The 16,421-nt window shown below is 38.1% G+C and overlaps 1 protein-coding gene across 3 annotated transcripts in view; it reads left to right on the forward strand.

The window, feature by feature from the left end:
- Positions 1-2,015, forward strand: part of LOC141405488 (uncharacterized) — a 52,817-nt gene extending 50,802 nt beyond the window's left edge. Inside the window, exons 2-4 of one of the 3 annotated variants that reach the window (XM_073989880.1) lie at positions 1,265-1,490; positions 1,567-1,734; positions 1,795-2,015. In XM_073989880.1, the coding sequence (XP_073845981.1) occupies positions 1,368-1,490; positions 1,567-1,734; positions 1,795-1,962 (459 nt within the window). In that variant the 5' untranslated portion in view covers positions 1,265-1,367 and the 3' untranslated portion in view covers positions 1,963-2,015. Of the gene's footprint in view, positions 1-1,256; positions 1,491-1,566; positions 1,735-1,794 lie in introns of all 3 variants that reach the window. The other 2 variants (XM_073989879.1, XM_073989881.1) reach the window with 2 other exon arrangements.
- The last annotated feature ends 14,406 nt before the right edge of the window (positions 2,016-16,421 follow it).

Consider the following 16,421-nt stretch of genomic DNA (forward strand, 5'->3'; position numbering starts at 1 on the left):
GCTTGTTAGATTCAGAACGTAAAAAAACTAAATTCACGCGGGTTTCTACTGAAATCGAAAGGCATTTGTAAGTTTTGAATCCAAAAAACTGGGTTTAAAAAAAAAATACGCACAAAAATTTCGACTTTAAGCTGAGATTGTTGTGAACCTTTGAAGGCTACACGCCCGAGTTATACATCAAAAAATGCGTAATCGCGAGTACTACAATCTCATAATCAGTTTTTAAACCAGTACAGTTGCGCGTTCCGATTAGAGCAAAAATTCAAAAAACCCAATTTTTCAGTCTTCAAAATGTCAGCATCCGTTTGAGATTGATGCGGTGGTTATATTAAAAAATCATACATTAGAAACTTCATCTCTGAAGTGTATTCTTTAACTTCTTCTTTGAACATTATACTCTACATTGTATTGTAAAGCCACTAATTGAAAATTGACTTAAAAAAACTCGTTTCCTTCAACGATTTTTTTTCTATTTTTTTACATTAATATGACCACAGCTTCCGCTCAAATTATAATTTTAAGAAATCAATCGGTGAATCGTGCTAAAACAGTTTATTTTACCTAAATGCGTTCAAAAGTTATGGTATATTACAACAATTCGCGAGATACAATACCCCATACCTCAGTTTCAACAGAAGTAAATTTTCTACAAAAAGGCCGATATACATGCATATGTATGTAATGAGTATATGAGCATAAAATTAGTGAAAAACAAACTGTTATGTCATGTGTCCCCATACCATAATTTCAGATAAATATCGGCTTACAATGACTTCAAAAAATGTCCAAAATTCTAAAAAAAATTAAAACTTTAAAAGCTTTTTGTGCGGAAGCTTTTTTATCAAATCACTTTATTATTAAGATTTTATGTAATCTTAGGTAAAAAAACTCATAAAAATATCATACAGGGATACTAGGTTGTAAAAAATTCATAACCCTATTAAGCATATCAGTCAGCTACATTCGTAACAATATGAATAAAATTTGTTGTAACTACTGTGAGGTAAGACGCAACGTTAGGTATGCCTTTTCCTTGTTAATATTGTTGTTTCGAAACTGTCCAAAACATAACATGACTTATAAAGTTCAATACAAATTCGACATGGATATTTCAAGTCATTACAACATGATTTCGATTCAAAACATTTCACAGTTGCTATAAAATATCAAGAACTTTGCTGGGCAGAATATTGCACGGGAATTGTTTTTCTTTGAATTGACACAAATCGCAGCGAACTGTAAAAATGTTTCTAAAGCCGCCTAGTATTTTAATACTTTTCATAGTTTCTTCCTGGACGACCACCGCAAGTGGAACTCTTTTCGAATTCGTACTGGACAATGAAGAAATATTTGATGCTTGTCCAAAAATGCCAGGCATCCATGGTTTTGACGAAGTAGTTGATCTATCCGATTTCGAAGATGGCAGTATTCGTGTGGGGGGTAATGTAAAAATGGTGTGGCAGGACGTGCAAAGTACCGATCGTATTGATGTAGGTATTTTATTTTTTTTTTTAATAAAATCATTACCTATTTATTCAATAACATATTTTCCATACCTCTTTTTAGATAAGTGTTGAGCTTATGAAATTTCAACGTGGTACATGGCAGCCAACTTTGTATAGCATGCGTCTGCCAGATTTCTGTTCCAGGCAATTTGATGTCACTTCTATTTGGTATAAAGTATGGACTTCCCATATCGATGAAAATGATCGAAAATGTGCTAATATTTATGGTGTATGCTTTGGTTTGGAGTTAATGTGATTCGATTTTTTTAATGTTTTTTTTTTATTCCAGCATGTCTACCACCACAGTCCATTTAATGTAAACACAATTTTTGATTTCCCAAGCAATATTGAGGGTCGTCAGAAAATTGTCGTGAAAATCGAAGTATTTGCTGCCATGAACATTAAAAGACAAACATATTGTTATGAAATAAGAGGAGAATTTGTCAAAGTTAAATAGAAATAAATCCTTACTGCGAGATGTGGGAGAAAGTATTGGCTTCCCTAACAGCCATGCACCACAGCAACACAATGTCATGCATTCATTGGCAGTATTTGCTCGGCTGTTACCGTGAGAGCCAGCCAAGCCAAGTGAGGGGGGATCTTCAAGATCTAGAAAGAGGGGTCCAACTTTGCAAGAGGGAACCCCTAGATCGGTGGTGATCGAAATATTTTGTGCATTAGTCTCTCTGTGCGAGTCTTTCCTTTGGTAAAGCACGACGGATGAGAAAAAAGAGAACATATGTTGTGACTGCAGTTAACGTACATATATGGGTGATCTTGGCTGCCCTAGATCAGCCATGCACGCGTCTTTACGAAAAAGTTACTACAACTCTCTTTCCCATACAAAAACCAAAATTGCATTCTCTTCTTGTGCATCATTGCCCTAGACCATTGATGAACAAGATGAGCACTCGCCACTACGTTTTCGTACGATTCACCCTACAAATGCTCTATTCGTGTTCATCATTGCCCTAGATCAACTGGCCTATCAAGCAGGTTTAAATAGCATTCACACATATGCAGTCGCAGATATTATAAACAGCTATAGTGTAAATTCAATCCTAGGAGAGCATCCCGCATCTAACGCAGCTGAGAAGCGTCAACTGTTTGTCTGTTTTAAGAAGACCATGTAATTTTATATAAGATGACAAGGTGGCCTTCCATAAGACGTTTGCAAGAAGATGTTTATGCCTTCTTCGTATAGAAGACCTCAACGTCTTCGTATAGAAGACCTCAACGTATTCGTATAGAAGACCTCAACGTTTTCGTATAGAAAACCTCAAGGTTTTCGTATAGAAGACCTCAAGGTCTTCCGAGAAAATTAGGAACTCTAAAGCTCTAAATGGGGAGACAACGATTCTTCCACTACAGCAGCCCTGCTCAGAACGGTAAAACGGTTTCACCAACAATTCTTGTTCGGTTTTGATTGAAACAGAAATAAGTGGGGACCCTAGGGCTATTGACAACACGGAAGTTTAAGCGTAGAAGAGAAAGTTCGAAGCTGAGGACTGAAGGTCTACAGACACCTCAGAAGGTTAAGCGCGGTAGGGAGTTTTCTAGGCTGGGGACCCAAAGGCTTCGAACACCTCAAAGAATAAAGCGTGGGGACTACGATGGTTTTGAAAAATCGATGTCGGATTATTTTAGGCGGCACTCTTCGTATAGAAGACCTCAAGGTATTCATATAGAAGACCTCAAGGTCTTCGTATAGAAGACCTCAAGGTCTTCGTATAGAAGACCTCAAGGTCTTCGTATAGAGGACCTCAAGGTCTTCGTATAGAAGACTCCAAGGTCTTCCGAGAAAATTAGGAACTCTAAAGCTGTAAATGGGGAGACAACGATTCTTCCACTACAGCAGCCCTGCTCAGAACGGTAAAACGGTTTCACCAACAATTCTTGTTCGGTTTTAATTGAAACATAAATAAGTGGGGACCCTAGGGCTATGGACAACACGGAAGGTTTAGCGTAGAAGAGAAAGTTCGAAGCTGAGGACTGAAGGTCTACAGACACCTCAGAAGGTTAAGCGCGGTAGGGAGTTTTCTAGGCTGGGGGCCCAAATGCTTCGGACACCTCAAAGAATAAAGCGTGGGGACTACGATGGTTTTGAAAAATCGATGTCGGATTATTTTAGGCGGCACTCTTCGTATAGAAGACCTCAAGGTATTCATATAGAAGACCTCAAGGTATTCGTATAGAAGACCTCAAGGTCTTCGTATAGATGACATCAACTTCTTCGTATAGAAGACCTCAAGGTCTTCGTATAGAGGACCTCAAGGTCTTCGTATAGAAGACCTCAAGGTCTTCGTATAGAAGACCTCAAGGTCTTCGTATAGAAGACCTCAAGGTCTTCGTATAGAAGACCTCAAGGTCTTCGTATAGAAGACCTCAAGGTCTTCGTATAGAAGACATCAAGTTCTTCGTATAGAAGACCTCAATGTCTTCGTATAGAAGACCTCAAGGTCTTCGTATAGAAGACCTCAAGGTCTTCGTATAGAAGACATCAAGTTCTTCGTATAGAAGACCTCAATGTCTTCGTATAGAAGACCTCAAGGTCTTCGTATTGAAGACCTCAAGGTCTTCGTATAGAAGACCTCAAGGTCTTCTTATAGAAGGCCTCAAGGTCGTCGTATAGAAGACCTCAAGGTCTTCGTATAGAAGACCTCAAGGTCTTCGTATAGAAGACCCCAAGATCTTCGTATAGAAAACCTCAAGGTCTTCGTATAGAAGACCTCAAGGTCTTCGTATAGAAGACCTCAAGGTATTCATATAGAAGACCTCAAGGTATTCATATAGAAGACCTCAAGGTATTCGTATAGAAGACCTCAAGGTCTACGTATAGAAGACCTCAAGGTCTACGTATAGAAGACCTCAAGGTCTTCGTATAGAAGACCTCAAGGTCTTCGTATAGAAGACCTCAAGGTCTTCACATTGAAGACCTCTAGGTCACATTGAAGACCTCTAGAAGACCTCAAGGTCTTCGTATAGAAGACCTCAAGGTCTTCGTATAGAAGACCTCAAGGTCTTCGTATAGAAGACCTCAAGGTCTTCGTATAGAAGACCTCAAGGTCTTCGTATAGAAGACCTCAAGGTCTTCGTATAGAAGGCCTCAAGGTCGTCGTATAGAAGGCCTCAAGGTCGTCGTATAGAAGACCTCAAGGTCTTCGTATAGAAGACCTCAAGGTCTTCGTATAGAAGACCTCAAGGTCTTCGTATAGAAGACCCCAAGATCTTCGTATAGAAAACCTCAATGTCTTCGTATAGAAGACCTCAAGGTCTTCGTATAGAAGACCTCAAGGTCTTCGTATAGAAGACCTCAAGGTCTTCGTATAGAAGACCTCAAGCTCTTCGTATAGAAGACCTCAAGGTCTTCGTACCGAAGGCCTCAAGCTCTTCGTACAGAAGGCCTCAAGCTCTTCGTATAGAAGACCTCAAGGTCTTCGTATAGAAGGCCTCAAGGTCTTCGTATAGAAGGCCTCAAGGTCTTCGTATAGAAGGCCTCAAGGTCTTCGTACAGAAGACCTCAAGGTCTTCGTACAGAAGACCTCAAGGTCTTCGTACAGAAGACCTCAAGGTCTTCGTACAGAAGACCTCAAGGTCTTCGTACAAAAGACCTCAAGGTCTTCGTACAGAAGACCTCAAGGTCTTCGTACAGAAGACCTCAAGGTCTTCGTACAGAAGACCTCAAGGTCTTCGTATAGAAGACCTCAATGTCTTCGTATAGAAGACCTCAATGTCTTCGTATAGAAGACCTCAATGTCTTCGTATAGAAGACCTCAAGGTCTTCGTATAGAAGACCTCAAGGTTTCGTAACGAAGACCTCAAGGTTTCGTAACGAAGACCTCAAGGTATTCTTATAGAAGACCTCAAGGTATTCGTATAGAAGACCTCAAGGTATTCTTATAGAAGACCTCAAGGTCTACGTATAGAAGACCTCAAGGTCTACGTATAGAAGACCTCAAGGTCTTCGTATAGAAAACCTCAAGTTCTTCGTATAGAAGACCTCAAGGTCTTCATATAGAAGACCTCAAGGTCTTCATATAGAAGACCTCAAGGTCTTCGTACAGAAGACATCAAGGTCTTCGTATAGAAGACATCAAGGTCTTCGTATAGAAGACATCAAGTTCTTCGTATAGAAGACCTCTAGGTCTTCGTATAGAAGACCTCAAGGTCTTCGTATAGAAGACCTCAAGGTCTTCATATAGAAGACCTCAAGGTCTTCGTACAGAAGACATCAAGGTCTTCGTACAGAAGACATCAAGGTCTTCGTACAGAAGACATCAAGGTCTTCGTACAGAAGACATCAAGGTCTTCGTATAGAAGACATCAAGTTCTTCGTATAGAAGACCTCAAGGTCTTCGTATGGAAGACCTCAAGGTCTTCGTATAGAAGACCTCAAGGTCTTCGTATAGAAGACCTCAAGGTCTTCGTATAGAAGACCTCAAGGTCTTCATATAGAAGACCTCAAGGTCTTCGTACAGAAGACATCAAGGTCTTCGTACAGAAGACATCAAGGTCTTCGTACAGAAGACATCAAGGTCTTCGTATAGAAGACATCAAGTTCTTCGTATAGAAGACCTCAAGGTCTTCGTATGGAAGACCTCAAGGTCTTCGTAAAGAAGACCTCAAGGTCTTCGTATAGAAGACCTCAAGGTCTTCGTATAGAAGACCTCAAGGTCTTCGTATAGAAGACCTCAAGGTCTTCGTATAGAAGGCCTCAAGGTCGTCGTATAGAAGACCTCAAGGTCTTCGTATAGAAGACCTCAAGGTCTTCGTATAGAAGACCTCAAGGTCTTCGTATAGAAGGCCTCAAGGTCGTCGTATAGAAGACCTCAAGGTCTTCTACTTCTAATTGGAATTTGTAATATTATCATTTAAATTATTCTTTCGACTACCTGATTGGCAGCATAACAAGTCCTAACTGTCTTCTACCTTGTGGTCTTCTTTGAGAAGATTTAAAATACATATTTCATGTAGGTTTAAAAGAGAACAACCTTGAGCGTGAAATGACGACAAGATGTGACTAGCAGACCGGTACTGAGCAATTTATCGTATAGTAATTTTGGTCATTTTTTTCTTTCGTATTTTGTTTTTGTTTTATGGGAAAATCCCCTCTCCATCCACCTCATGGCATTTTTTCAGTATTATTATTATTATTATTATTATTTTTTTTTTTTTTTAATTGGAATTTGTAACATTTGTCGATCGGTAATCTCCATTAAAATTTTATCTTGCCCTAAAAATCAATTATTACATTTAAATTATTATTTCCGGTTGCAACTGCTATAAATTCTAGATGCTAATTTCCCATTCCAGTATTCAAATCACTGCAAACGACCACAACAATGTTCGCATTTGCCTTCATGTGGCTTAAAGTTTTCACAATATCTGCTCAAGCAACACGCTACGAATTTATTATCGATAATAGTGAACTTTTCGACAATTGCTCTGAAATACCCGGCAACAATGGTATACACGATATGGCCGATACGTCAGACGTAAATATTATTGAATTTGAAGATAGTAGTGTTGTCATTAGTGGTAATTGTACATTGGCGTGGAAGGGTGTTGAACCGACCGATCGTATAGAGGTGAGTTCCAGTTCAATGTCAAAGAAACCCAACTTAATAAAACACCCACCACTCCTTAGATAACTGTCGAAGTATTCAAATTTCAATGTGGCGATTGGCAACAAACAACGCTTGTAATCTTCTATATGCGGAACTTCGGGTCTTCTGTATGCAAATCTTAAGGGCTTCAATAAGAAGTGCGCAGGTTTTCTATACGAAGAACTTCAGGTATAGTGGTGTACTATATGAAAAGAGTAGACGTCTTTCAAACCGAGATCTTATGGCCTTCCATATGAATTTCTTCTGTGCTCTAAGAAGGCGTTGAAGCCTTCTTTAAGAAGAACTAGTGGTTTCCCAAAAGACTATCTTAGGCTTTCTAAAAGTAGACCTGGAGAACTTCTATAAGAAATAAGGCGTTGAAGCCTTCTTTAAGAAGAACTAGTGGTTTCCCAAAAGACTACCTTAGGCTTTCTAAAAGTAGACCTGGAGGACTTCTATAAGAAGACCTTGTGGGCATCTATAGACAAGAGAAGACTTATGTAGGTCTTCTTTCGACAACAGTTCTTCTATAGACAACTGAAAACCTTATTTAGACAACAGAACAGAAGATGTTTAGGATCTTCTTTAAACTAAAGAAGACATGTTGAAGTCTTCTATAGACAACAGAAATCCTCTTGAGGTTTTCTATGGACAACTTGTATAGATAAGAGAAGAGATCTAGAAGTCTCCTATAGACAAGAGAAGACATCCTGACGTCTCCTATAGACAACAGAAGACCACTTCAGAGATCAGAAAACATCTTCAGGTCTTTTCTGGAGAACAGAAGACTCTGTGGTCTTCATTGGACAACAGAATATATATGAATGTATTCTATATACAACAGAAGACCTCTTGAAGTCTTCTTTAGAATAAAAAACAGAAAACGTTTTGAGGTCTTCTATAGACAACAGAAGACTTCCTAAGGTGTTATATGTAAAACAGAATAATTTTGTTTTTTATAGACAACAAAAGACATTTTAAGGTCTTCTATAGTGACCAGAAGATCTCTTGAGGTCTTCTACAAACAACATAAGACCTCAACAGAAGATCTCTTGACCTCTTGATTAAAATTCTCTAGATTTTCTCTAAAGACAACTGAAGACTTCCTGAAGTTTCTGTGGATGACTGAAAACCTCTTGAGGTCTTCTATAGATAACAGAAACCGTCTTCATAAATTCTATTGACAACAGAAGACCTGGGATCTTTTATAGACAACAGAAGACCCCTTGAGGTCTCTTATGCACAACTGAAAACCTCCTAAGGTCTTCTATTGTCAACAGAAGACCTCTTGGGGTTTTCTATAGACAAATGAGAACTTCTTGGAGTTTTCTATAGACAACAGAAGTATTCTTGGGGTCTTCTATAGACAACCGAAGACTTCTTCTGTAGACAATAGAAACCCCCTTCATGTCTTCTACTGACAACAGACGACCTGCTGGGATTTTTTATAGACAACAGAAGACCCCTTGGGGTTTCCTAGACACAACTTAAGACCTCTTAAGGTTTTCTACAAACATCAGCAGACCTCCTGAGGTCATCTATCATCGACAAAAGACCTCGTGGGGACACTCTATAGACACCAGAAGCCCACTTGAATTTTTCAATAGACAACTGAGAACTACTTGACGTTTTCTATAGACAACAGAAATCTGTTGAAGGCCTTCTTTAGACAACAGAAGTCTGGAAAACTTCTAAAGACAAAAAGGGACCTCTTGAGGTCATTTATAGATAACAGGAATCCTCCTGATACCTTCTATAGACAACAGAAGACCTCTTGAGGTCTTCTATAGACAACAGAAGACCAACTTAAGACCTCTAAAGATCTTCTACAAACATCAGCAGACCTCCTGAGGTCATCTATCATCGACAGAAAACCTCTTGAGGACACTCTATAGACACCAGAAGCCCACTTGGATTTTTCTATAGACAACTGAGAACTTCTTGACGTTTTCTATAGACAACAGAAAACTTTTGAAGGCCAGACAACAGAAGTCTGGAAAACTTCTAAAAACAAAAAGGGACGTCTTGAGGTCATTTATAGATAACAGGAATCCTCCTGATACCTTCTATAGACAACAGAAGACCTCTTGAGGTCTTCTATAGACAACAGAAGACCTATTGAGGTCTTCTATAGACAATAGAAGACCTCTTCTATAGACAATAGAAGACCTCGGTCCAAAATTTATCTTTCGTAATATTTTGCACAAACTTAGTTTAAGTTCGAAGATGGGCTATATCGGTCCACTCATTCCGGTAACTACCCCACAGAAGTTCGAAAATGTTAGGAAAATTTGTGCGCACGATGACTCTTGAAGGGAGTAACCGATTTGGTTTATACTTTGCCCATCGTAAAATGTGTACCAGACTTAGATAATGTTTCAATATAGACTCAATCGGCCCACGCCTTCGGGTACCTACCACACAAAATTTCAGAAAAGTTTAGTTTAGGACCTGCTGTCAAATCGTTTTGATTTTTTTTTTTGTAACAACATGTAATCACGGCCCTCCACGCGGCGGTACAAGTTTCGTCAGGCGCAAAACCATACTTCCAGAGAAAATAGCCTGAAAGGTTCAAAAAACCCCTATGACACCGTGTGTAGTGGTTGGAGCGCGAAATAACTCTCGAACGGATCTGCCGATTCAATCCAAAATTTGGTCTTCATAATATTTTGTCCAAACATAGTTTAAGTTTGAAAATAAGCCATATCGGTTTACTCCTTCAGGTAACTCCCCCACAAAAGTACAAAAATGTTCGGAAAAATTGTTCGTACGGTAACCCTTGAAGGGAGTGGCCGAATTGGTCTATACTTTACACATCCTAATACATCTACCAGATATAGATCAGGTTCAAATATGGACTCTATTTGTTCATTCCATCCGGTACCTCCCACACAAAATTTCGGATAAGTTCACTTTAAGACCTGTTCTTGACTAACATTGATTTCTGTCGAAGCAACTTGCAATCGCAGTCTCAATTACGGCGGTAAAAGTTTTTCAGTGGCAAGTCCATACTTCTGGGAAAAAAGACCGAAAGTTGTAAAAAGCCCAATGGCATCATATGTCGTAGCTGAAGAGCACAACAACTCTCGATCTGATAAACCGATTTGGTCTAAAATTTGGTCTTCGTCATATTTTCTCCAAACTTAGTTAAACTTCTAAAATGGCCCATATCGGTCCTCTCCTTAGGATACCTCCCCCACAAAAGTTCAACATTTGTATCTAAGTGCAGTTTAGGGTCTGTTCGGAGATCCTTTGGAAATTATACCGATGATGTTCTTTGTGGTCCTGTTTACAGCTATATTATGTTTTTCGTGGACCAGTCCATGCTTGCTGGCATACTGGTCCAACAGGTGTAAGATAACCCACTGAAATGACTAGTGGGCGCGATATCTATCGAACAGATATGACTTTCAAAATAATTATACCCTCCATATTATGGAAGAGGGTATATAAACATGGTATTCCAAATTGGAGAAGTATAGCAAGCAAGCTAAATAAGTTAGGAATGACCTCTAAACAAGATCATAAAGTCTTATTTTTTGTGTTGAACCATTTGCAGGGTTTCCGTACTATATATTCGAACTAGGGAACAGCTGGTATCAGTGTTTAATATTAAGTGACATTTATCTTGGTTTCCAGACGGTAAACCTTTATTGCTGTTGATGTTAAGCCACTCGTGTTGTGGGTCCCGTCATAACAAGATTGTAATACAAATTTGACATGGATATTTCGTGTCAGCTCCACCACAAAAAAAAAACATGGAATGTAATCTAAACTAAAAACGACTCCAGTTGAAAATTTATTGGAGCTTATATATAGCTTCAAAACGAGTAGAGATTTTTTAACAATTTAAACTATAATTTTTTAGGTCGAAAAGTTTTCTTGTTTCTGTCGGGAACAATGAAAAAAGTACTGAAAAAAATTGGGAACCAATTCTTCCACCATTCTGGGGCTCAATTCTGTTTCTATGAAAATGTGAAATGAAAACTTTTATAAAGGAGAAAACTGTCAAATGAAAAAAATTATAAAGGAAATATTTTCCATTTCAAATTTTCATAGTCGAAGGTCACACTAGAGAGTTTCATTGAAACAATTTCATGAAAACAAGGGTTCCTAGGTCGAGTTTCGCAGTAGAGTGATATCATAAAGTTGCTATAGTGGGGAACTCGATCTATAAATACCTAAAAGTTTCAATGAAACCACTCTAGTGTGACCTTCGACAAAGAACAAGAATCCAGCCCCTGATTACTAAAATGGTATGAAAAGACAACAATTTTGAAATTATTAATTGATTATTATGATGCATCTTTTTCAATGCTCAATTTAAAAATGTTAATTTTCTGTTTTCTGATAAAAAATTTAGTATAACGTTACTGTTAATGGAATATTTTTCTATGCCGCTTTTCTTTTCAGCCTAAAAAATTATTACTTTGTTACAGAATCTGCAAGAAGCTACTATTTTTTACTACGATAAAAATTTTTCCTTTATGTTATCGGAAAATGTAGTGAAAATTAGTAGATTCTTACAGTTCTGGAACAGACCATATATTCTTAATTGTTACAAAATCTCTACTCGTTTCGAATATAAACGATTACATTCCCAGCCAAAAAATTGGAAGTGGTGCAATGTAGAGTTATGATTTCACTACATCCTTCGATACAGTCCACATGGAGTTATGAAAAATACACTCCGTTCAATACATTTTTGGCCTGTTCCCGTACTTTATAAAGTGGTAAAAGTCGTAAATGTTGTAAAAGTCGTAAACGATTTTCATATGAATTTTGTGTACGGGAACGCAAAATGTGTAAAAGTGGTAAAAATTGTAAAAACTTTTTAGTTCTGGAACAGAGCTTTTATAAGCATTTGCTTTAGGGATCCCTACAAAAAACTAGTTGGTCGATCCCTATAAACAGCGACACATTTCTTCCAAAGACAAACAAGAGTGTATTCATTTCGAAGAATTTGTTATAAAATAAAAAAATACAAACTAAAGCTGCAAACATTTTTGCGATAATTCAGTTGACGGAGATTTTTAATGGAGTGAAGTTAGAGTTTATGTAGAAAGCTGAACTAGTGATGGAAAGGCATCATAAAAACCTTTTCGATGATGAAGCAAAATCGGTGGCGGTTGTATAAAATGCAGAGGAGAAGGAGGAAGTAGATTCAGTTTCAATTAAAATTAATGGAAACATTTTTATACCCTCAGCCTTTAGGCTAAAGAGGGTATTTACACTTTGATACGACCAAAAATGTGCCTCATCGAAATAATGGTTTTAGACCCCAAGTATGTTTGTACGATATCCGTTTCAGACAATTTTGAGTAGATCTAGCAATGTCCGTCCGTCTGTCTGTCTGTCTGTCTCTATGGCAGGCTGGTGCGCACGATAACTCTCGAACGGACCAATCGATTCGGTTCAAATTTTGGGTATCGAAATATTTTGTCCAGATTCGATTTAAGTTCGAAGATGGGCCATATAGGTCCACTCCTTCAGGTACCTACCCCACAAATGTTCAAAAATATTCAGAAAAATTGTGCGCACGATAACTCTTGATGGGATTGACCGATTTGGTCCATACTTTACACATTCTCATAATATCTACCAGATATAGATCAGGTTCGAATATGGACTATATTTGTCCACTCCATCCCGTACCTCCAACACAAAATTTTGGATAAGTTCACTTTAAGACCTGCTATTGAATCACTTTGATTTTTGTTGAAGAAACTTACATTCGCTGCCTCAATTACGATGGTAAAAGTTGCTTCAGGGGCAAGTCCATACTTCTTGAGAAAACAGCCCGAAGGGTGTAAAAACCCCCTATGGCACCCCCATGGTCTATGTCGGTCCATACCTTTAAGTACCTTTTCCGCAAAATTTTTGAACTTTAACCAAATCAACATTGTTGTCGGTTCATACGACCAACATTTTGAAACCCCCTAAATACATAAGTTTTTTGTGAAAAAAGTGTTTCAATTTGCACAGGCTGAGGGTATATCTTTGTCGGCAAAGCCGACTGATACTTTTTTACTTGTTAGTACGTTGTTTTAGCGGCCTCATTTGCAACAGTACATTTTGTTCCTGAGATAATGGCCCAAGGCTTCATTGTGCCAGATAACTCTAAAACTAATTTAATACTTCGAGTCCTTTATGAATAAGTTTGGTTACTAAAAATGTTTGGTATATGTCAGTGATTTGGCATAGCCCCACATTATGGTACCTATAGATTTTAAAGCAAACTCATAATTCAAAATCGATTTATATACGGCATAATTATTGTGTTTGGTTTTGTTTTTCTTTTTTTTTTTTGTCAGCGGCTGAGGGTATATCTCCGACAGCATCAAATCAAATGTCGTTCGTTGGTAATGGCATCAGTTGAGAACGGCTAGATTGATGTGGATATTTTTTTTTTTTTTTTTTTTTTTTTTTTGAAATGTTTTTTTGTTATGTTTCTGCACATCCTAATATATCTACCAGATATAGATCAAGTTCGAAAATGGACTATATTTGTGCACTCCTTTGGGTACCTCCCACACAAAATTTCGGATAAGTTCACTTTAAGACCTGCTCTTGAATCACTTTGTTTAAGCGATTTGCATTCGCTACCTCCATTACGACGGTAAAAGTTTTTTCAGGAGCAGGTCCATATTTCTTGGGAAAACATCCCGAAAGGTGTAAAAAGTCCTATGTCACCATATGTGGCTCTCGAACTGTTCTACCGATTTGGTGCAACATTTGGTCTTCGTCATATTTTATCCAAACTTAGTTTCATGGGATAATACCGGTCCCCAACTTCCGGTACCTCTCCCAATATTTAAAAAATGTCACTAAAATGTTAGGACGATATCACTTGAATGGTGCAACCAATTTGGTCCAAACTTTGGATCTCCTAATATTTTGTCAAAATTTAGTTTAACTTCTAAAATGGCCCATATCGGTTCTCCCTAAGGGTACCTCCCCCACAAAAGTTCAAAATTTGTGTTTATTCCTAATCCACATTTTTGTCGGCAAGTTCCAATGTTGAAAAAGGGCCGTAGATGAAAGTTTCAAGTCACATTGGCTGAGGGTATACATCTGTCTGCAAAGCCGAATGACACTTTTTCACTTGTTTCAATTTTCAATTTTAATATTTTCTACAAAAACTATTAAACAGATTTTGCTGAAATTGTCATGGAATGTACAGGGATGACCCCCGGTTAAAAACTCCGCATATTTTATTGAATTCCAGAGGGGACGCGGTATCTCCACTATGCGATATTTAAAAAAAAAACACAATATTTGCAAATATTACGAATGTATCAGTATAAAAATTTATGAATTAATCTACAATCCAGGTACTTCTTTGGAGCCTAAAGACCCGACCACGCCTGCGTTTTTATACCTCCGCCATAATATGGATGGTATGGAGGGTATAATTAAATTTCTCATTCCATTTGTAACACATCGAAATGTTCATCGGATGATCTACAAAGTATGTATGTTCTTGATCAGGGTAAAATTCTAAGTCGATATAAACACGTCCGTCTGTCCGTCCGCCCGTCCGTCTGTTGAAATCAAGATACAGCTCGCCATTTTTAAGATAGAGCTTTGTAATTTGGTATAGACGTTTCTATTACTCCTAGGATGTTTGGTATTGCAAATAGACTGTATCGGTCCACGTTTTGATGTAGCCCCCATAGAACGGTACCTTCCGATTTTCGGTATTTTGAAGGTTTTAGCTTCATTATCACACCGAAATGGCTAAAAATTGGTACAGAGTATTCGTTGGGGGTATAAAACGTTGCCCTAGAATTTTGTCGGTTCACGCCTTTATATAGCCCCCTTGGAACGGTACCTCCCGATTTTCGGTATTTTGAAGTTTGTGGCCTCAATATTCCTCCGAAATGGCTGAAATTTGGTATTTAGTCTTCGTTAGGAGTCCACGCCTTCATATAGCCACCATAGAACGGTACCTCCCGATTTTCGGTATTTTGAAGAATTTAGCTTCATTATCACACCGAAATGGCTAAAATTTGGTACTTAGCCTTCGCAGGGGGTATAAAACGTTCCCCTAGAATTTTGTCGGTATAGGTCCAAGCCTTTATATAGCCCCGAAAGCCTTCATATAGAACAGTACCTCCCGATTTTCAGTATTTTGAAGGTTGTGCTCACAATAATCCACTAAAATGGCTGAAATTTGGTCTTTAGTCGTCATGTGAGGTATAAAACTTACCATATGAAATTTGGATTTCCGTTATCTTGAAGTATATGGCATCAATATTCCACCCAAATTTTTGAAATTTGGTATTTAGTGTTCATTTGGGTTGTATAACTTGCTATATGCAATTTGTGGGTATATATCCTCACCTTCATATAGCCCCCATAGAACAATACCTCCCGATTTTCGGTATTTTGAAGGTTGTGGTTGTGTGTTGGGGGTTGGAAACTTTTCCCCAGAATTGTTTCGGTATAGGTCCACGCCTTCATATAGCCCACATAAAACGGTACCTCCGGATTTCCGGTATTTTGAAGGTTGTGGCCACGAACCAACCGAAATGGCTGAATTTTGGTATTTAGTCTTCGTTGGGAGCACAAAACTTCCCACCTGAAATTTTTAGATTTAGGTGTACGACTTCATACTGCCCTTATAGAAGGGTTATAAAATTTTCCAGAAGAGAATATCAGCATAGGTACACGTCTTCCTATATCCCTCATAGAAGCGTACCTCTTGATTTTTGTATTTTGAAGGTTTTCACCACATTGTCTTTGGGAAGTATCGGAAGTTTGGTATTTAGTCTTATTTCAGTCTAAAAACATTCCGTCAGAAATTTGTCGCTATAGATTGAAGTGTGAAAATGAGGATAAATCGTTTTTTGGGCTATACGAAGGCGTGGACCTATACCGGCAAATTTCATATGAGGACCAAATACCAAATTTCAGCCATTTCTGTGGAATATTGTGGCCACTATCTTCAAAATACCGAAAATCGGGAGGTATTGTTCTATGGGGGCTATATGAAGGTGAGGATATATACCCACAAATTGCATATACATAGAAAGTTTTATAACCCAAATGAAGACTAAATACCAAATTTCAACAATTTGGGCGGAATATTGATGCCATATACTTCAAAATAAAGGAAATCCGGAAATCCCCCATTCTATGGGTGATATATGAAGGCGTGGATCTATACCGACAAATTTCTGGGGGAAAGTTTAATACCCCCAATGAAGGCAAAGTACCAAATTTCAGCCATTTCAGTGTGATAATGAGGCTTAAACCGAAAATCGAGTGGTACCGTTCTATGGGGCCTATATCAAAACGTGGACCA

This window comes from Musca autumnalis, unplaced genomic scaffold (genome assembly GCF_047663935.1).
Source record: "Musca autumnalis isolate F117 unplaced genomic scaffold, ASM4766393v1 scaffold_5, whole genome shotgun sequence".
NCBI classification, from domain to species: Eukaryota; Metazoa; Arthropoda; class Insecta; order Diptera; family Muscidae; genus Musca; species Musca autumnalis.